The sequence below is a fragment of the Mytilus edulis genome, chromosome 12, assembly GCF_963676685.1.
Source record: "Mytilus edulis chromosome 12, xbMytEdul2.2, whole genome shotgun sequence".
Lineage (NCBI taxonomy): Eukaryota > Metazoa > Mollusca > Bivalvia > Mytilida > Mytilidae > Mytilus > Mytilus edulis.
This window is the reverse complement of record NC_092355.1, coordinates 4,567,549-4,588,758: the sequence shown is the minus strand read 5'-3', so window position 1 is coordinate 4,588,758 and position 21,210 is coordinate 4,567,549. Positions and strand designations below refer to the sequence as shown.

The following is a 21,210-nucleotide window of genomic DNA, read 5'->3' as shown; positions in this document are numbered from 1 at the left end:
AATATCTAAGAAAAAAAGTAATGGGTACTGTACTGACATGATTTATAAACTAATATTCAAAAATTCCCTGTTCATAGAATAAGAAATTATAAATTATTAAAAAAAAATCAATTTGCAACTTCTTCTTGCCCTTGGAAATATTACCATATTTTGATTTGAATATTTTAAGGCCCCATTTTAAAAAAAATAGCTCCTAATATTTTAAGCTTTTAAACATTTCTGGCTTCATATATTTCTAGGTTTGAACTTTTTTTATATGTTGGTTTGGTATGGTCATTTGGTTAAGTTAGCATACTTTTAAGAGAGTTATCTCTCTTTAACCAGTCTTTGGGTTATGCAGATTGCAGATTGCATTTTGTAATTGAATTGTATATTAGTTTGATTTGTTCTCTTGATTTATTGTTACCAAAGATACATGTGTTGAAAAATAGAACTTTATTAACCCTTTCAACGCTACACAAAAAAATAGAAAAATGGCTGCTGCTGCTGCATTTTTTTTGTGTTCATTCATTAACAGTATGTTCCTTTTCAGACTGCTGTATCTTTGTTATTATAAGAGATACAGAAAAAGTTATTGCATGAAAAATAGGAGAGTATGAACTGTAATGTTAGGCAGTTATTTCAGTAAAATTTTTATCAGGTTACCTGCATTTTCAGGTAATTAACAGTTAAAAGGTGTAATTTGTTTCATTTGTGTTGAATTTTGAATAAAAACTACTTTTCGTCTTCATCTATTTTGTTTTTTTTATCTGCCATATAATAAAGAAGACACCAATTGCTCGATTCCGTAGCGTATTGCACCATACACAATGTATTATGTAATCATGGAACAAATCGGTGGCTCCGTCCTCAAAATTTTCAGTCAACCTCCGTTTTCCCCCCTTTTTCTACGTCTCGTAATGATCGATCAAATCATATTTCCCACACGAATTGAATGTAATAAACACATTGAGATAACAAGAAACCTTTTAACTAATCCTTGTCATCAGTTTCGCCATAGAAATGCTGAAATATTTCCATATTTACAGCTTCGTTTCCGATTTCCGCCATTTGCATTTGTCAAAATATTTGTTTTTATTTTCCTTCAATTTTCCTTCTACTGCATGATTTTACAATAAAAATTGCCGGGATTTCAAGCGCAAATGAGACCTTGCATATCCTCGATTCATACAAGGAAAAATTAGAGAGGACCCGAATGAAAACCGAATGGTTTAAGAGTCCTTATGAAAAATCCGTTGTCATCGTGGCATATGCCGCGAATAGCAGTGGCGGACGGCGTATGTCATCGCGGCATATGCCGTGTATAGCGTTGAAAGGGTTAACTTGAAGAGTAATTAAATTATTTATGCCAAAGTAAAGCATAAAACATTGCAGATGAAGATAGATCAAGAACATGATTTCAGATGCATGGACATTATAAAGTGTTTTTACCATTCATTATATATATTTTTGTTGTATTTATTAGGCATTGAATACAGACATGTTTAAGATTTTCCTGAAAGATAGAATGTCGCAGAAACAGGACTACTGGTCACAGCTGGAAGTGTTAACTAGACCACAAGTTAAAAAAGCCGGGGGAACAGATAAACTGGCTAACAGGTAAAACAATCATCTTATAGTCAGCAGGTCAAAAAAATCTGTTTAAATGATCTTATAAATGGTGGTACTGATCATAGCATAAGTACAATAATATCAGTTTCTTATGATTAAAGGACATGTGGGGATGATCATCAATAAACCAACAACCCAACAAAAAATAAACACCAGAAGACAACAGAATGCTTGCATCATACAGTCTGTTTTATTTCAAATATTTGTTAGATTTTTCTGTATACATGCCTATTGAAAATTTATACTTTTAAATTCATGAGAAATTTACCTTTACCCACGAAATACACAAAAACTGGTATACCATAAACAATAATTCAATGCACAGTGTTACATATTCCTATAGTATGACTAATTATTGAATACACCTTATTATTCATTATAGGAGAGCTCAGCTAAAGAAACAGGTATCAGTCACGTTCTTACCAGGTTTACTGACAAGGAAAGAAACAAAGATCTTCAAGTTACCACGGATACAACGCAGCTTAAGAACATACATAATCAATACAATAGATCAGCTATCTGATTGTTGGCAGGTAAATAACTAAAGATCAGATATACACATTTTTTACCCTTTTTTTTGTTTTGGGCAAAGAATAAAGAAGATAGAGAGAAACTGTATACAGATATAAATATCAGCCTTTCAAATCAACATAAAAAAGAGATTTTTGTCAGGGAGTATTCTATTTTAGTTTTGGAGCCTCTGGCTTTTAATAGTCTTGTATGATTTTTTATTTTAGTTTCTTGTGTATAATTTTTGAGTTTAGTATGACGTCCATTATCACTACTAGTATACATATTTTTTAAGGGGCCAGCTGAAGGACACCTATGGGTGTGGGAGTTTCTCGCTACATTGAAGACCCATTGGTGGCCCTCGGCTGTTATCTGATCTATGGTCGGGTTGTTGTCACTTTGACACATTCCCCATTTTCTTTCTCTATTGTAGTCTTTAACTTAGGAAAGTATCCATTTACTTAGTAGTGCACAGACCTAAGTGAACAACACATACTCTTTAGAGCCTCTAGTTTTGATAGCCTTATTCATATGTATCATTTCCAGAAATGACAATCATTGATACTGTTTGTTCATTTTTAAAAGAATGGCAGTAATGAATGCAAACATTTCTTAATTTACAGTGTTTGAAAATAATTGTTTCTGAAAAGTAATGACCTTCAAAATAATTGTTTCTGAAAAGTAATGACCTTCAAAATAATTGTTTCAGAAAAGTAATGACCTTCAAGATCGTGCCTCTTACCTGTATTTACGAGGAGCATTTTACTTAGCTGATCATAAGGCTGTAGAGGCTCTAGGTGATTTAACCAGACTGGCAGAAATAGATATATCCTTAGTACCAGAATTGTAAGTTGTATTCAGTCAAATTTGGTGGTTATAAAAAATTATGTTTTTGACCTGTAGATTCGATGGTTTGTCAATCTGTCCCGCTTCAGGCTAAAGATTTTGGTCAAGGTACTATTTGATGAAGTTGAGGTCCAATTAACTTGAAACCTCGTGCACATTTTGTCCTATGATATGATATTTTTAGTTTTACTGCCATATATAAAGTTTTGACCCCAATATTATGGTCCACTGTCCACTGAAATAAAAAAGATTGTGCGAGTCAAGCATCTGTGAACTATATACATTATTTCAAATAGACAGGAAAATATGACTAAATTTCATTTTAAACCAAAATAAATCATGAAAAAGATGATGTCATGAAGACATGACAAAATTATGTCTATGAGCTGATAAACAAAACACTGTCAGCCAATCAGAAGACTTGTTTCATCTAAAATTAAATTAATTTCAGAATGGTAAAGCAAGCCTACCAGAAGATACCTGAGGATGAAAAGTATGAGATTTTAATGAGACCAGGGATACAGCATCTCTCTGAACTGTTACATCTGGAGAGTGATGGGAACCAGTCACCAAAAGTACATCATAAGTTTGAGGAACCAGTCAAACTTCCTGATCATGATCTCAGTTAGTAGTTTGTAGCATTTAGAGAAATATGATAGAAAGTGTTATGAAAAAATGTTTGTGAATATATATATATACTAATTGCTTAGGTAGGAAAAATAAAATAAAAAAGCTACAAAAAAAATTCAAGATAAAGTTGAAATTTCTTCACTTTAATATCATTACAGTAAACTATATTTAATTTTGATATTTTGATTGATCAGTCATAGGTTTAATATTTTTGAAAGTGTTTTGAAGATTTTTTCCTGATCTGATTTTTCATATTTATTTTGAAGAATTTTCATAGTTTGTGTATACGATTAGATTTTAAATGATTTTCTGATTCATATTAATGTTTAGACTTTTAACAATTTTTCGCTATCATATTGTTAGTTTATTCTAAATTGTTTTGATTTTAAAGGAGAATTCTATAACTTATGTAATTATGAGACAAAATATAATTTCTATTATTTGTTTGTATGATATATATATATCAATGAGACAGAATTGTATTTTTTTAGATTTTGAAGAATTTAGAAGATTTGTGACTATGTTGGAGATGACACAAGATATGGAGACTGTGATGAGACTCTTCCAAGCTTTAGAACTTAACCAACATAATGGATGTAAGTATAAACAAACCATTATTCCTATCATACAGATTTCCAGTGGTTTTCCCTTTTGAATGGTTTTACACTATTCCTTTTTTGGGGCCCTTTATAGCTTACTGTTTGTTGTGAGCCAAGGCTCTGTGTTGAAGACTACTTTGACCTTTAACCCTTTCGCTGATGAGTCCCGGTTTACCGGGATTCATGCTTCAGACAGCTGACAATGAGCCACGTTTAGCCAGATTTGAATACCTGTTTTATATTTCCCGCTAAAAACAGTGCAAACATTAGTTATCTTTCTTTGTTGAATACATTTTTTTGAAAGAATATGGAAGAATTGAAGCCAAACTAGTATACTTACTTGACATAAAACGTTGTTTCATGTACAAAACACTTGGAATGGACATCGTTCAGTGTAAGGAATTTGTACAGCCTCATTAAATTTTTCCAAATTTTGCCGGTTTGGGTAAAAAAATTACAATTTGGGGTCAGAGAGCAGAATTTTGAGAATTTCACCTAGATAATGCGGATAATTTGCAAATTTGAATATTTTATAAAGAAAAAATTATCAAAACATGAACAAAACTGTGAACATGGTGTTAGTGAATGAAATAAAGACACAAATAACTACAAAAAAGTTTTTATTGACATTTATTATAAAGATCTCCCACTTGAGTAATAGTAGCCAGGGAACCCATCGTCTCAGCATAGCTTCTGTCTGGGCAGCTATCGGTGAAAGGGTTAAGTAATAGTAGCCTGCAGGGAAGCCATCGTCTCAGTGTAGCTTCTGTCTGGGCAGCTATCGGTGAAAGGGTTAAGTAATAGTAGCCTGCAGGGAAGCCATCGTCTCAGTGTAGCTTCTGTCTGGGCAGCTATCGGTGAAAGGGTTAAGTAATAGTAGCCTGCAGGGAAGCCATCGTCTCAGTGTAGCTTCTGTCTGGGCAGCTATCGGTGAAAGGGTTAAGTAATAGTAGCCTGCAGGGAAGCCATCGTCTCAGTGTAGCTTCTGTCTGGGCAGCTATCTGTGAAAGGGTTAAGTAATAGTAGCCTGCAGGGAAGCCATCGTCTCAGTGTAGCTTCTGTCTGGGCAGCTATCGGTGAAAGGGTTAAGTAATAGTAGCCTGCAGGGAAGCCATCGTCTCAGTGTAGCTTCTGTCTGGGCAGCTATCGGTGAAAGGGTTAAGTAATAGTAGCCTGCAGGGAAGCCATCGTCTCAGTGTAGCTTCTGTCTGGGCAGCTATCGGTGAAAGGGTTAAGTAATAGTAGCCTGCAGGGAAGCCATCATCTCAGTGTAGCTTCTGTCTGGGCAGCTATCGGTGAAAGGGTTAAGTAATAGTAGCCTGCAGGGAAGCCATCGTCTCAGAGTAGCTTCTGTCTGGGCAGCTATCGGTGAAAGGGTTAAGTAATAGTAGCCTGCAGGGAAGCCATCGTCTCAGTGTAGCTTCTGTCTGGGCAGCTATCGGTGAAAGGGTTAAGTAATAGTAGCCTGCAGGGAAGCCATCGTCTCAGTGTAGCTTCTGTCTGGGCAGCTATCGGTGAAAGGGTTAAGTAATAGTAGCCTGCAGGGAAGCCATCGTCTCAGACTAGCTTCTGTCGGGGCAGCTATCGGTGAAAGGGTTAAGTAATAGTAGCCTGCAGGGAAGCCATCGTCTCAGACTAGCTTCTGACGGGGCAGCTATCGGTGAAAGGGTTAAGTAATAGTAGCCTGCAGGGAAGCCATCGTCTCAGAGTAGCATCTGTCTGGGCAGCTATCGGTTAAAGGGTTAAGTAATAGTAGCCTGCAGGGAAGCCATTGTCTCAGTGTAGCTTCTGTCAGGGCAGCTATCGGTGAAAGGGTTAAGTAATAGTAGCCTGCAGGGAAGCCATCGTCTCAGACTAGCTTCTGTCGAGGCAGCTATCGGTGAAAGGGTTAAGTAATAGTAGCCTGCAGGGAAGCCATCGTCTCAGACTAGCTTCTGTCGGGGCAGCCATCGGTGAAAGGGTTAAGTAATAGTAGCCTGCAGGGAAGCCATCATCTCAGAGTAGCTTCTGTCGGGGCAGCTATCGGTGAAAGGGTTAAGTAATAGTAGCCTGCAGGGAAGCCATCGTCTCAGAGTAGCTTCTGTCTGGGCAGCTATCGGTGAAAGGGTTAAGTAATAGTAGCCTGCAGGGAAGCCATCGTCTCAGAGGAGCTTCTGTCTGGGCAGCTATCGGTGAAAGGGTTAAGTAATAGTAGCCTGCAGGGAAGCCATCGTCTCAGAGTAGCTTCTGTCTGGGCAGCTATCGGTGAAAGGGTTAATGGTTTACTTTTACAAATTGTGATTGTGATAGAGAGTTGTCTCATTGGCACTCCTAACACCATCTTATCACTATTTCATGTACATTCAAGAAATTTTATTTCCTAACAAGACAATCTATTACCAATTGGAGTTGGAATCTTGAAACATAATTATGGTCGTTACCTAAACAATTTACAAATTGTTGAAAAATGATCAGAGTATTTTCTTCAGTTAAGGCATTTTTTTAAAAATAGATGTGTACTGTAATTAAGAAAGATTGATGTACCACTGTTCATTTTGATAACTGAATTGCTCCAATTTTCAAAATTTGTATATTATACTGTGGATTCATTAATACTCGTTGGATACCAATTTCCATGGTTTCTTGGGAACAGGAGAACCACGAAATTCAAATGTTCCAAGAAGAACATATTTTCAATAGGCTTTGTATTGTAGAGATTGGCATAACCACGAAATCAAATATCCACGAATATGCAAGTTTTCAGCAATCCACAAAAATTGATACCCACGAAAATAAATGAATCCACAGTACCCCGCTTTAAAATTGTGGGGTATACTATTTTACCTCTGTCTGTTGGTTTGCCGTCTGTTGGCCAGTCCATCTGTTAGTCCCAAGAATATTTTTCATCTCATCTTTCTCAGGAACTACAATACTGGTACAGTCGATTCCACTTAATTGCATACCGCTTAATAGCATAATTCGGTTAATTGCATACTTTTCTCCTGCACAAAACCATTTCCCATTCATCTAATGTTAAATTGTCCGGTTATATGCATAGCCTTACAAGTGGCATTTCGGTTAATTGCATAGAAAATAATCGCCAGCTAGATATGCTTAGTTAAAACTGACAAGATTTTTGACCGGAAGCGGCAATTTGGTAAGTATATTTTTCTTGAATGCATCATTATTTTCGTTATTATTTCACATTTACTTCTGTGTTATTTAAATAAAGTTTTAAAACAGTTTCTTTCGTGTTTATATGATTATAAAAAAGTCCTCGATGTGTATACAGGTAAAGTTTCCCATATTCTATTTTAAGCCTCGAGATCATAAAAATGTCAATCAGCTGATTGTTGTAAAAACACTACCATTTTATGATCTTCTATTTCCAAAGGTGTTAATTATTGATTCGGTTTCAAACATTGTTCATAGATTACATTTTTGGTGAATTTTTAAAACATTAACGCCTGCTAATTATCGATCATTATCCAATGGGTTAATCTCGTAATTCGGCTAGGGGCGATCTACATTTATGTTAAATATTATAGGACATTTATATATGGTTGAAGAATTTTATAAATCAATCTTTCATTTTTAATATTTTTTTAAAAGAACATTTACTTCCAATTATTATATTTTCTAACTTTCAACACTCGTGTCCAGCAAATAACCCGTACAGGGCCCCATTACCTGTTTTAACTGCTTTGCATATATGAAAGTAACGAGGTCAAAGTAACAGTGTTACATCACACTGCAATCGGTAAATGCTGCATATCAAAGGCAGTTCATTACACATTTATTGTTTAAAATGATTATAAACTGTGTACCATTGTTAAACAGTTTATTTTAATCAAAGCGTAACAATGTAATGTGTACATCCGGGTCAAAGAAACAAATCTATTTTTAGAACAATTTTATTTTCGTATCACAGGTAAAGGAAAAGTCGGTACATAAATAAACTAAAAACAAAATGTGTTTATAAACTTTATTGAAAGAATGCACAATGAAATAAAATGTATGACACTAGACAAATAACTTTTATTAGAATAAATAAGCATTCCATATGTTGTAAGTGGATTATGGACGTTCATCTTTCTTCAGGGATTTCCTTTACTGATCTGCACTACCGATGTTATTTGACTCCGTAATTGGCATTTCGGATATAAGCATACTCCGCTTTATTGCATAATTTCGTCTGACAAATAGGCTATGCAAATAACCGGAATGTACTGTATACAAATTTCTGAAATTTGGTTTCAGGATTTAAACAAGTAACCTACAATGTGTGTGGCTGCTAGAAAAAATGAAGATAGCCCAAACATTCATGTTGTCATTTATTATATAATTTTAGATGATAAAGTGGACATTGGAACATTTGAGACATTTAATCATTGTTATCAAGAGAATCTGGAGCACTGTCTGAGGGTGGAGGAATCCATTTTAGATCATGAAGAATATGTACTGAAGTTGTCTTTACTCTGTAAGACTGATTTGGGGTCTGGTAGAATTGTACTTACTAATAAAAGGTAATATATATTCCATGTTATCACTATATTTTACGAAATTTTCTTTTGATCTGACTGACAAAATATTTCCTTTCTGAGCACAGTAGAGTGATATCAAAGATTATCGCTAGAAAGTAAGGGCACACATGCTGTTTTCTATGTAGATGTCAGCGTGGTAATAGGTAAAATAGTGATATACATGATCATTGGTCATCTTTAAGCTTGATTGCTTTTCTCACTTTCGCTGTACCTACTCAAGTGAGAAAATCAATCTCTTTGAAATGATCAAAGATCATCTATGATTATATACTTAAGAAATAATCATTTGGTGTAATCATGGGTGCAAATATTTAAAACTACTAGGGGATGTATTGAGCGCAGACATTAAAGCCCATTTTAGCGCCATATTTATCCATTCACCTGTATTTTCAATAGCCCTAATATATATTTGCTCAAAACTCTTTTAAACTGAATTTTAATTCACTCTTATCTGAAACAATAGTGTAATATCACAACATAGAAAGACACGCTATAAAATATCAATTGAAATGTCTTCACTCAATCAAAAGACAAATTAACACAAATGAACATACGCTGAAGAAATAAATTTGATCTATGACTCAATGTAAATACGAAATCAATAAAAAAAGGGGTTAGATGTTAAACACTTTCAGTTCATTTAGTTCATTTATATGTTTTGGAGTTAAGTATAACGGTCATTTTCACTGAACTAGTACACATTTTTATTGAGGGGACAGCTGAGGCCCATCTGGGGTGTGTGATTTTCATCCTGGATTGAAGACCCATTGAATGGTGACCTTTGGCTGTTATCTGCTCTTTGGTCAGGTTGTTGTCTGTTTGACATATTCTCGAATTTCAATTCTAGGTTTTATTGCCATTTCTAAACACTGTAATCCACATTACTGGCACCAATTGCATTGTTATTATTTTCAGGTTATTGTTTATGAAGGATGGTTCAATGGAGTGCACAGAAGTTACAAAGATTAGAGATATTGTCCTAATTGAACAGAAACAACTTAAGTCGTTCTTTAAAACAATAGATGTGCTGAGGATTCACAAAAAAGGTTTGTTGTTTCTTTAACATTATTCAAAATATGAAAATAAAGAATGTGAAACAAAATAAAATCAGAACAAGAATGAAAAATTAAAGTAAAAAAAAAATCAATTGTTACATTTAATGTAAAAAAGAGGATGTGGATTGATAGCCAATGCAATGAGACAACTCTCCACAAGAGACCAAATGACACAGAAATTAACCATCTATAGGTTACTGTACAGCCTTCAACAATGAGCACAGCCTTCTACAATGAGCACAGCCTTCTACATTGAGCAAAGCCCATACCACATAGTCAGCTATTAAAGTCCCCCAAATGACAAATGTAAAACAATTCAACTGAAAAAAACTAATGGCCTATTTCATGTACAAAAGAATAAACGAGAAATAAATATGTAAGGCATCAACAAACCACAACCACTGAATTACTTAGGACAGGTACATGCATAAAGTATGTGGTGAGTTAAACATGTTAGCGGGATACCAACCCTTCCCCTAACCTGGGACAGTTCTATAAACATGTACAACCAATGCTTTATGTTTCAACTTTAGTCAAAATTTGTTTTCAAGATGATGCAAAGTTCACCGCCTGGTTGAAGGATGAAAGAGATCATTGGTTTATACTGCTACAAGAATTATGGGCTGGTAAGGTCGTTTCTATGGGAACCAAGGACATCATGGCTGCCAACAAAGCTGCCAATAATGTACAACTTGTTGATGCTTTCCTGAAAAGGTATGTTTTAGATCACTGGATCTCTATTTCTTTGACATTTGATGTCATGGCAGGGAATGATATACCTATATATGGCGTATTAAAAGATATTTTAGGAGGAACTGCAATTTTCAGCATTCATTCTAATATGTCAATTTATTTTTTTAATTTTTCAAGGGCAAACATTATGTAAAAGTAAATGTAAAAAAATATTGATTATTTTTAGATTTATTTTGTTTTAAAGACTAAGCTGTTGAATACAAGCACTAAAAATGTTAAGCTTGATTTTTAAAATTTTAAAAGACGAGGCAAGGTCTGGGCAAATCTTGTAATCATTACAAAAATATGTAGTACTGTAGTCATTCATAGAAAGTATCTAAAGTGACTCACAAAGGGAGGTGAATTAAAAGAGGTGCTGAAAAAAACCAATTCTGACATCATCTGTATGCAGGATCACAGCAAATTGTTTCAGACTTCAGTGTAGAGTGATCATTCTTGTGAGAAGTTTAATAAAAAAAAAAATGGCAGATACAAGTGTAGTAAATTTAAAGGTTGCTTATAATCCTGGAGAATAAGTAAGTTGGTGATACAGTTTTAATGAAAACACTTAGGAGTCGTACACTGGCAAAATAATGTTCATCAATAAAAAAAAAACCACCCAAATAATTGTAGTGATTGCATGATTTACACAATATATTTTGTTTCAGTTCTCAGGACCAAGACACAACTCACCATGACAATCCTATGCAGGCTGTGACAGAACTCTGTTTTTACACACGTTACATGAAGGAGAAAAGACATGAACTTCCACGAGAAACACTAGAGACATTGGTCAATAGGATTGACCCTTGTTCTGGAGAAAGTCTCAGACAAACTGTCCAATCATTATTGTACACTCCTGGTGGTAAGTAACTAAGCATTATACGTTTGGAGAAAGGGTGTGAAAACTAAATTTTACAGGAAACATTCACTAAATTTCACTTCAATGACTCTCAAAGCAACTGTTACAAGCACATCATACATGTACATAAAGGTCTGTATTTGTTTGTATGTGGCTTAAATCTGAAACATCTGAATGTCATTTACAAGGGCTTCATTTTTCCTGAGATACCAATTTTTTCAATCATCTGGCCTAAAAGGGCCAAGTGAGCTATTCTCATCATATAGCGTACAAGGTTCGTTGTCATCGTCAGTCTTCGTCAGTCATTGTCGTTCGTAAACTTTTACAAAAATCTTCTTGTTTAAAAAAATGTATCAAATAGATAACTCTGCCAATCAAACAAGATGGCAGTCATTGGGGTAAAATGCAGTGTTTGGCTTATATCTCTGAAACTAAAGCATTTTGAGCAAATCTAAATTGTAGCTTCATTGATGAGTCCTAATTGTCTTTTATAGACAAAATGCATATACAGTGTAAAAGATTATAAGCCTGGTATCTTTGATGAGTTTTTAACTGATGTCTCACATTATCTTTCAGATCCCCAACAGCATGTTTTACCAAGACTCTGGTGTGGTATGGGAGATGGAAAAATCAAAATATTTGATGCAATGGCATGGAACTTAGAATCACACTTTATACAGACTAAAACTGCTGTGGTAAATACCTATGTCAAATATTATAAGGTGTGATATGATTGCTAATAAGACAATACACCTTATTGCTATTTGTCTACGATTCTTTGACAACACACAGGTTCCCGTAATTGTTTTACTTCATAATACAAAATATCTGATGCCACAATGAAAAAGTGATTATTGTATGACGTAACAATTTCGAGCAAGACCAATTCAGGGATCAGCAGGGATTAACAATTAGGTGTATTGTCCACCAGAGACCAAACAACATAGAAATCAACAATTAAAGGCATACCTGCTAACCCACCCATTTTAAGTGGGAGTCTCCCTCGCAAACAAAGAAATTCTGGAAATCTACCAATTACTGGTCGACTCCTGGGAGGGAGTATAGAATATCCAGCGTTCAGATAATTTGACCTGGAATAAGCCATGTTCATAATTCTCTTGCTTTTTCATAACTTTCAATAGAAATAGATAAACAATAAACATTTATAGGTCACTGTACAACATTTAAGAATGAACAAAACCTGTACAGCATAGAAAGCTATAAAAGGCCCATGTTGCATTTTCCCAAGAATTTAGTAAACTTTGAATTAAAGGATTTATTGTTTATTTTATTTGGGTTGTTTAAGTCTTAAAAAAGTGTCAACCATCACCTCACCCCCATGCAACTAATTTTTGAACAGCTCTAAGTAAAATTCATTATTCTATTGTAGATGTGTCTTGCTGATGTTGGTGGGAGACAGATTTGGGCAGGGTCTTATTATATCTACATCATTGATGTACAAACCCTGAGATGTAACAGAGCTCCACTGACAGACCATGCTGACTCAGTCGTCAGTATTGTTGTTGTTAATGATGGCAGGTAAGGGGAAGTAACTTTCTATCATGTCTTCGGTTAATCTGAATGACAATATTAATTGTGACGTCAGTTTTGTTAAGGTTGTTGATGAAATGAAAAGTAAGGAGACTCAGATTTTTATTGTATTGTATTCTATTTTAAGTTTGATGAAAGAAAATAACTGCTTTGTTGTGTTTCAATTTTAAGTTATTTACCCTTGGAGGTAACATATATAGAAATCGACCTTATGCAAATAAATATCCAAACATCTGTTAACTAATTTTGGGTTGACAAAAAATTCTATGCAAAGTCTGTAACTGTTTGAAAATTGACACAATATACAAATATCCTCAAATCAGCATTTGAATGTCACAAAATCAATCAAAGTATTAGCAATGTACATGTACATACGTGCACTTGCATTAGGTCGATTTCTATCCGACGCAGGTCATATATTACTATTTGCATAATTTGAAAAAAATCCAATTTTGATGATTTTGCTAGTCTCACAAAAGTTCAGAGAAAAACAGTTGGTGTCTGGCTCAGAAAAGTAACATGCAGTACTTGATAAACAAATCAAAATAGCATATATATACCTAAATTTTTATAGGAGTTATGGAACTTTGACCCTTGCTTTTTAGTATTCTAACAATGCCACAACTTTTCAAGACCTTTTAACAGAAAGTTTTCATACTGTACCACCATTTCAATGCAATTTTGAAATTACCAATATTATCAGGTGGTCAAATACACATGATGGCACTTAATCCTACCACACCTAGTTTTATGCTACCTAAACCTCTCACAAGTCTAACATTCCTTATATTATATTTTATAGAATATAACATATAATATTTATCTTTGGCTATATATTAATCAGACATTTAATATTTTTAGATATGTATACACAGCTAGTGCTGACGGTGACATCCTGAAGTGGGATGTTCAGACAATTACAGTCGTAGATAAATGTCGGGACAAAATCAAAGATCTGAGAAGACTCAAATTCTATAATGGTTTCTTATGGTGTGGTATGTGGCTTATCATTGATAAATTTAAATGAATGGAGAATACTGTAAATTCCAAGATTACTGTGTACGTTCCTAATTGCAGTTTTAGAGAAGCAAAAACAAAAGTGATATCTAGGTTAATCGCTATTTTGTGCATTTTTCTTTTGATCTTTTTTTTGTGATAATTTTTCATATTATGCTACTCCCTTTAGATGGAAAATTATCGCTAGAAACTAAGGAGGCACGTGGCATTACTATCGAAATTGACATGAAATTGACAATGTCGTTATAGGTAAAATAGCGATAAACAGATTATCATTGGTCATCTCAACTCAATTGGGGTTCTTGCTTTCGCTGTACTGGGTCAAGTGAGAAAATCAATCTCGTTGAGATGATCTATGATAATCTATAAATAAAGAATCGACAAGGTGACACTTGATATTAGCTGATTCTCTTTTTAAGATTTTAGCTTGTAATTTAAAATACTATAACATGTATTAAGGTGCCAAAAGAAATCCAACATCATGTTCTCAAAATGCAAAATTTCTGTTCAGAAGTATTGTTGATATCTAAGCAATATCCTGTCATCATGATTAGGAAATAAGATTACCAAGTCCTTGGCTATGAAAATTACACAGATTCCACTGGAAATATTTTGTTTCATAGATAAATAGTAATTGATATTATGATTATAGGAACGAAGGTTGCTGTATACAGGATCGACTTGAGTGGGAACTTGTTACAGAAATATCCACTTATTCAGAGTAAAGCTGTCAAGGCTGGTGAAGTATCGCCAGAAATTGATAGTTTCCATATAAGTGAAAGTGGAGAGGTAATTTTAACTTATAGCCAAGATTTATTAGGTGAGATTATATGACCTGAGGTCAAATGCAAGTTGGTTATAACATCCCTTGGTTATTGTTCACAATTTGAAACTTTTCAAAACCTTTGCCTTCAGATCAATCATTTTAATAGGGACTTTTCATTTTGAAATTTCTCTGTGTTAGATATTTTTTTTATTTTACTTTTTGCTACCGTAATAAAATGTGTTTCAGTAATGCCATCCACCAAATTCTAAACAAAATTCTTATCATCAATTCTTGTTCTTTTATATGTCCAATGAGTCAGTTATTAACATTTACAAAATGTAAATTAGTGGACAAAAAAAATTACAGGCCAGTATTGAATGTTAATAATTTTCTCTTGTTCTTTTATGCTAAGGACTGTTAAGTTCCTGAATGTGTATTGGTGTGATATCTATACTATTAAACGAGAAGACCTCATTTTGTGTTTCACTTCTCTTCCCTCCACAATAAATTAATCATCATGCCTTTGTGATCTATAGGTAACATATGCATAGTCGCATTTGTCATCCATTCTTATGATTATTCAGATTGAGTTATTTTGGGAGAAAAATGACAAAAAAGGTGTCCGGATATTGTTTCTGTCATCAGACTGACTTTTAAGACTTCCGGTTTTAAACACTCACAAGAACAACCAATCGAATCACAGATTACAAAAATGAAAAATAAATATGCCAATCAGAGTGTTCTCCATATCATGGTTTTTAGTTCGCAAGAACCACAACTATTATACCTCCTTAGAGACAATTATTTTTCGCGTTTATCCACGTAAACTGCGATTATACTACTTAAATATATAGAGACTATTTGTATTTTGTCTACTAATTTCTTTAAAATATTTACTATTTAAGGGGTCATACCAGTTGCATATATATTGAAATAAGTAAAACATGTGGAAACAAGAATATGTCCATAGTATACGGATGCCACATCGGCACTATCATTTTCTATGTTCAGTGGACCATGAAATTAGGTAAAATCTCTAATTTGGCATTAAAATTAGAAAGATCATATCATAGGAAACATATTTACTTAGTTTCGAGTTGATTGAATTTCAACTTCAGCGGAAACTAACTCAACAAAAACTAAGCTGAAGTGGGATGGACATACGTACGAACGAAAACAGACTAGAAAACATAATGCCCATAATGGGGCATAAACATTTATTGTTGAAAGTGAAAGTAGTGATTTGGCCAAAATGAAAGTAGAGTAGAGATTAGAGGAAGGCAGGACTTTTAGGACATCGGGATCGGGTGTTTTTAAGCTCTGGATTTCGGGATTGTTCCTAACAGAATCAGGGAATATTTTTTTCGAATTTCGGGATATGAATTTCGCTAAATACCCACCTCGGGATTTCATGTTTTTAACCCTGGGATTTCGGGATCAGGGCCCCTCTGACCAACCCTCAAGTTAGCCTTAGTCCTTCATACAAGATTCAAATCCTACCATTGGCATGTTAATAGGGCTCACAAATTTTATTAGAATAATAATGGTCTATTAGCAGTTTCATTTATTTCATATTTGAAGCGGTGCAAATTTTTAATTTAATTTGACTTTTACCAAAAAATGCATTGTAGCAAAGGGGAAGAATAATTGTGGTATAAGGCCAGAAACACGAAAACAATTGAATTTAACAGAAAGGAAACAAATAACAGACTTTGGAAAAAAGGGAGAGGGCTTTTGATACCTTATATGAAATTCTCCAGACATAATATCTTTTACAAAAATTCATCCTACAACAGTTTACAAGTTGTATATGCCCGCCATTTCGCGGGTGTGTTCTAGTATATTTGATCCTTGATGTCAAAGTTTAAATGAGATTTTTAGTTCCCGAATGTGAATTAATCTTCTGTAAAAACATTTAATTTTAAAAAAATTTTTAGTTCATTTATATGTTTTGGAGTTTAGTATGAAGTCCATGAACTAGTACATTTTTAGCTCACCTGGCCCAAAGGGCCAAGTGAGCTTTTCTCATCACTTGGCGTCCGGCGTCCGTTGTCGTTAACTTTTACAAAAATCTTCTCCTCTAAAACTACTGGGCCAAATTTAACAAAACTTGGTCACAATCATCATTAGGGTATCTAGTTTAAAAAAATGTGTTTGGTTACCCGGCCAACCAACCAAGATGGCCGCCATGGCTAAAAATAGAACATAGGGGTTAAATGCTGTTTTTGGCTTTTAACTCTGAAACCGAAGCATTTAGAGCAAATCTGACAGGGAAGGTAAATTGTTTATTAAGTCAAGATCTATCTGCCCTGAAATTTTCAGACGAATCGGACAACCGGTTGTTGGGTTGCTGCCCCTGAATTGGCAATTTTAAGGAAATTTTGCCGTTTTATGGTTATTATCTTGAATATTATTATAGATAGAGATAAACTGTGAACAGCAATAATGTTCAGCAAAGTAAGATTTACAAATAAGTCAACAGGTCCAAAATGGTCAGTTGACCCCTTTAGGAGTTATTGCCCTTTTATAGTCAATTTTTAACCATTTTTTGTAAATCTTAGTTATCTTTTACAAAAATCTTCTCCTCTGAAACTACTTGGCCAAATTTAACAAAATATGGCCAAAATCATAATTAGGGTATCTAGTTTAAAAATTGTGTCCGGTGACCCGGCCAACCAACCAAGATGGCTGCCATGGCTAAAAATAGAACATAGAGGTAAAATGCAGTTTTGGGCTTATAACTTAAAAACCAAAGCATTTAGAGCAAATCTGACAGTGGGAGAAATTGTTTATCAAGTCCAGATCTATCTGCTCTAAAATGTTCAGATTAATTGGACAACTGGTTGTTAGGTTGCTGCCCCTGAATTGGTAATTTTAAGGAAATTTTGCTGTTTTTGGTTATTATCTTGAATACTATTATAGATAGAGATAACCTGTAAACAGCAATAATGTTCAGAAAAGTAAGATTTACAAATAAGTCAACATGACTGAAATGGTCAATTGACCCCCTAAGGAGTTATGTCCTTTATAGTCAATTTTTAAAAATTTTCATAAAATTTGTAAATTTTTACTAACATTTTCCACTGAAACTACTTGGCCAAGTATATTATAGATAGAGATAATTGTAAGCACCAAGAATGTTCAGTAAAGTAAGATGTACAAACACATCACCATTATCTAACCATTATCTAACACTATTATCTAATTATTTCCATTTGTATACATTCTCCGCCTATTTTATTCGGCCATATTGAATCTCGTCGTGACGTCATGAGAATCAAGAAAAGATAACTCTTGTAGGAAAACACGTGTTGGTTTGTTAATGTTGTCTTTTATTTTATTTTCATGACTTTTTGAATGAAAGTACGTTAAATAAAGATTAAATACTAATGGAAATAATTTTTTTTTTTCAAGCTATTTAAATATGTCATATGAATTAATGTTGTAAAGTCTTGAAAACACTCGATTCTCGCTTAGAAATAAGTAAACAAACCAACACGTGTTTTTCTAAAAGAGTTATCTGTTCTTGTTTTTCATAGGCGTTCCTCACCTCCAACATAGGAGATCGAGGATATTTGAGTTAACTTTTCTTGTTTCTCGTGACGTCATGGAAATAATTAGATAATAGTGTGAAGGAAATGAATATTCAAACATAAATAGGTACGTCATATCCTAGAAAAATATCTAACGAAACGAACTATATATATTGACAAGTTTTGCATGGATTATAAACAAAATTTTTTTGAGAAATAAGTGCGACCTGAACCTGGGTCGCAATTCCGAACGTTTTGAAATAGGAAAAATCCGTAGCTCTATGGTCCGCAAATAGTCAAAAAATAACATAAGGACCTAAGAGCTACGGTTCCGCAGCTACCCTATGATATGATTCTAATTTAAATGCCAAATTAGAGATTTTACCCCATTTCTGTTTCAGGGTCAACTGAACATAGAAAATGATAGTGCGGATGGGGCATCAGTGTACTATGGACAAATTCTTGTTCATTAATGTTTTAGTACCAACTCAATTAAAAAGAAAGCTATCTTTTCCTTCTGTGATTTTAGATATGGGCTGGCTATAGACAGTCTGGTATTATATTGATATCTTTTCCTTCTGTGATTATAGATATGGGCTGGCTATAGACGGTCTGGTATTATATTGATATGGGACAGTACACAAGGGACACTAAAAGAAATAATAGATATACCCAAATGTGAAGGAATTAGTTCTATTGTACAACAGGAACACAAGGTTTGTTAGAATGCTAAATGTACTTTAGGGAAAATATCCTTTATTTTATAACTTCATACAGATCATTATGTAACACATCAACAGCACAAGGCGTTTACTTCAAAGTATGTTAAGAAAACTGTTCTGTCTTCATAACACTCGTTAATAGTACTAGAATCAAAGCAGAAGAATTTCAAAATCAACTAAAAAGTTGAAAAACATTTAAATCCCAATATTTTCTAAATGTTGTGTCTGGCTTATGAAACCGCTAAATTTAAATTTCATCTCCAAACATCATGAACATAAAACAATGATGTTATTAAAAAGAGATATTTAAAACAGACCTTTGGTGCCAAAAAAAATAAGGAACATTCATAAAGCAGTGTTATTTTTTATTTTTTTTTGTGTTTAATTTATGTGCATTTTCATTTTGTCAGTCCTGATTTAATTGTAGTAAATAGGTCTGAAGAAAACACTAAAAACATTGAGTTAAAGAACATAGAGGATACTTAATGCTTAGTTTGTGTTATCTCTGGTTATCATCAGACTGTAAAGTTCATAAGTCAGATTGAAATTAGTGTATATTCTTCATGAACAAAATGTACAGTAGGTATAAAAACATATACTTTAATTTTGAACAGTATATTTAATAGAAAAATAATAAATGCAGTCACAGTCAATGCAGATTCTAATGCAACAACGTTTGTAACGTTCATTTTGATTGGATAACTTCACTTTCTTACATGGCATCAATTGACAATTGATGCTATGGGACGTACACGCAAGCGCAGACGGCATATGACAGATTTTTATTACATGTTTTAACGTTATTTTCTGTCAGTTTCATTAGAATGGAGATAACAATATTGTTATCGCGTCGCCAGTAAACTTAATTTGCGACTATCAAATCCCCAATTGATGCCATCAGAGCTTAAAATACAATACAGTTATCTCCTAATTTTAAAATGAAAGGAATAATTACCAAAACAAGTCATTGTAAATTCAGACATAATTACCTGCCTTTTTGTTGTGATTTTTGACGAATGGACAAAAATCTGAAATTATTTATTTTGATATCAGAAAAATTTGCATACAGAGTTGTTACTATTGTGAAACACCCAGTAACATATATAATAAGCATTAACAAAAATAAATCTAACAATATTGTCTGAATTTACAGTAATATTTCATGTATTTATATGCATATGAAGAAACTGCAAAACTTTGAAATATATGAGTATCCGTAACAAATGTATGTTTCCTTATAGGTTTGGGTAGGGAGCAAAGATGGTATCATACATATTATCAATACGGAAACAAGAAAAGTAGTCAAACGTCTTCAGGCACACGATGATGCAGTCAGGGCTTTGTGTTGTGCACAAAACAGATACATTATTAGTGGTGCAGGAAGTCGGGATGGGCGAATTGCAATGTGGAGTTCTACAGACACGAAGACAGCCTCAGGAAAATTTATACTTGATGAATAAATACATATTTCGTCCTTCATTTACGATATAATATTATCTAGTCAAGAAATGAGCTGTGTCTGTTAGAAATAAATTTTAAGCAAATGCATCTGTGGACCTACATGTATATCGGTTTGAAAAAATCTTATGCAAAGAGTGTTACGTGATGAATATTAAGTGTTGATTTGAAGAACCCTCTGAAATGGACCAAAATTCATGTTAAAATTTGTGTTCTGCAAGAATCTATAAAATATTTTGGGATGCTATGAATAACAAAGAAGCTAAATTCATTCAAGTATGGACATCACAATATGGCAATTAATTACATAACAAATAATTATGTCATAATGAAATTATCACAATTTGAAAGATTAATCTTTCTTCTTTCTTTTGGTACCTCATTTATAAAATTTGAAGAAAGATGAGTGGAATTACAACAGTTTAAATGTCTGATTGGGGATGAAAAATCTTTGTACTGTGCTACCTTAATTGGATATCAATGATGGTATTACCAAGAACATATGTCAATAACCGTGATGTCATAATGAAAAAGCTTTAATCAAAATCTACATTATACCAGTTTGTTGCTGAGTTTAATTTCAGCTGCTTATGGGTATTTTAATTTCTACCATGTGATATATATTTGAAGGCGCACTGTGATTTGTTCAACCAAGTAAAATATGATTTTTGGATGGTGAAGAAATCTTCATATATCCACAAACTAAGGGAAATTAATGTTATATTCCACCGCATATACTTTTTAAACATGACAATGATTGACATATTGTTTTTCTTATCCTTGCTTTTATAACTC

General features: G+C 33.6%; 1 protein-coding gene across 1 annotated transcript in view; it reads left to right on the top strand.

Annotated features, from left to right (window-relative positions):
* Positions 1–20,566, top strand: part of LOC139499520 (DENN domain-containing protein 3-like) — a 63,793-nt gene extending 43,227 nt beyond the window's left edge. Inside the window, exons 12-26 of the mRNA XM_071288229.1 lie at positions 1,466–1,599; positions 1,994–2,144; positions 2,831–2,967; positions 3,419–3,591; positions 4,089–4,193; positions 8,527–8,701; positions 9,635–9,765; positions 10,326–10,488; positions 11,175–11,371; positions 11,945–12,063; positions 12,759–12,907; positions 13,781–13,914; positions 14,589–14,725; positions 18,826–18,951; positions 20,199–20,566. Of these exons, the coding sequence (XP_071144330.1) occupies positions 1,466–1,599; positions 1,994–2,144; positions 2,831–2,967; positions 3,419–3,591; positions 4,089–4,193; positions 8,527–8,701; positions 9,635–9,765; positions 10,326–10,488; positions 11,175–11,371; positions 11,945–12,063; positions 12,759–12,907; positions 13,781–13,914; positions 14,589–14,725; positions 18,826–18,951; positions 20,199–20,417 (2,250 nt within the window). The 3' untranslated portion in view covers positions 20,418–20,566. The remainder of the gene's footprint in view (positions 1–1,465; positions 1,600–1,993; positions 2,145–2,830; positions 2,968–3,418; positions 3,592–4,088; positions 4,194–8,526; positions 8,702–9,634; positions 9,766–10,325; positions 10,489–11,174; positions 11,372–11,944; positions 12,064–12,758; positions 12,908–13,780; positions 13,915–14,588; positions 14,726–18,825; positions 18,952–20,198) is intronic.
* The last annotated feature ends 644 nt before the right edge of the window (positions 20,567–21,210 follow it).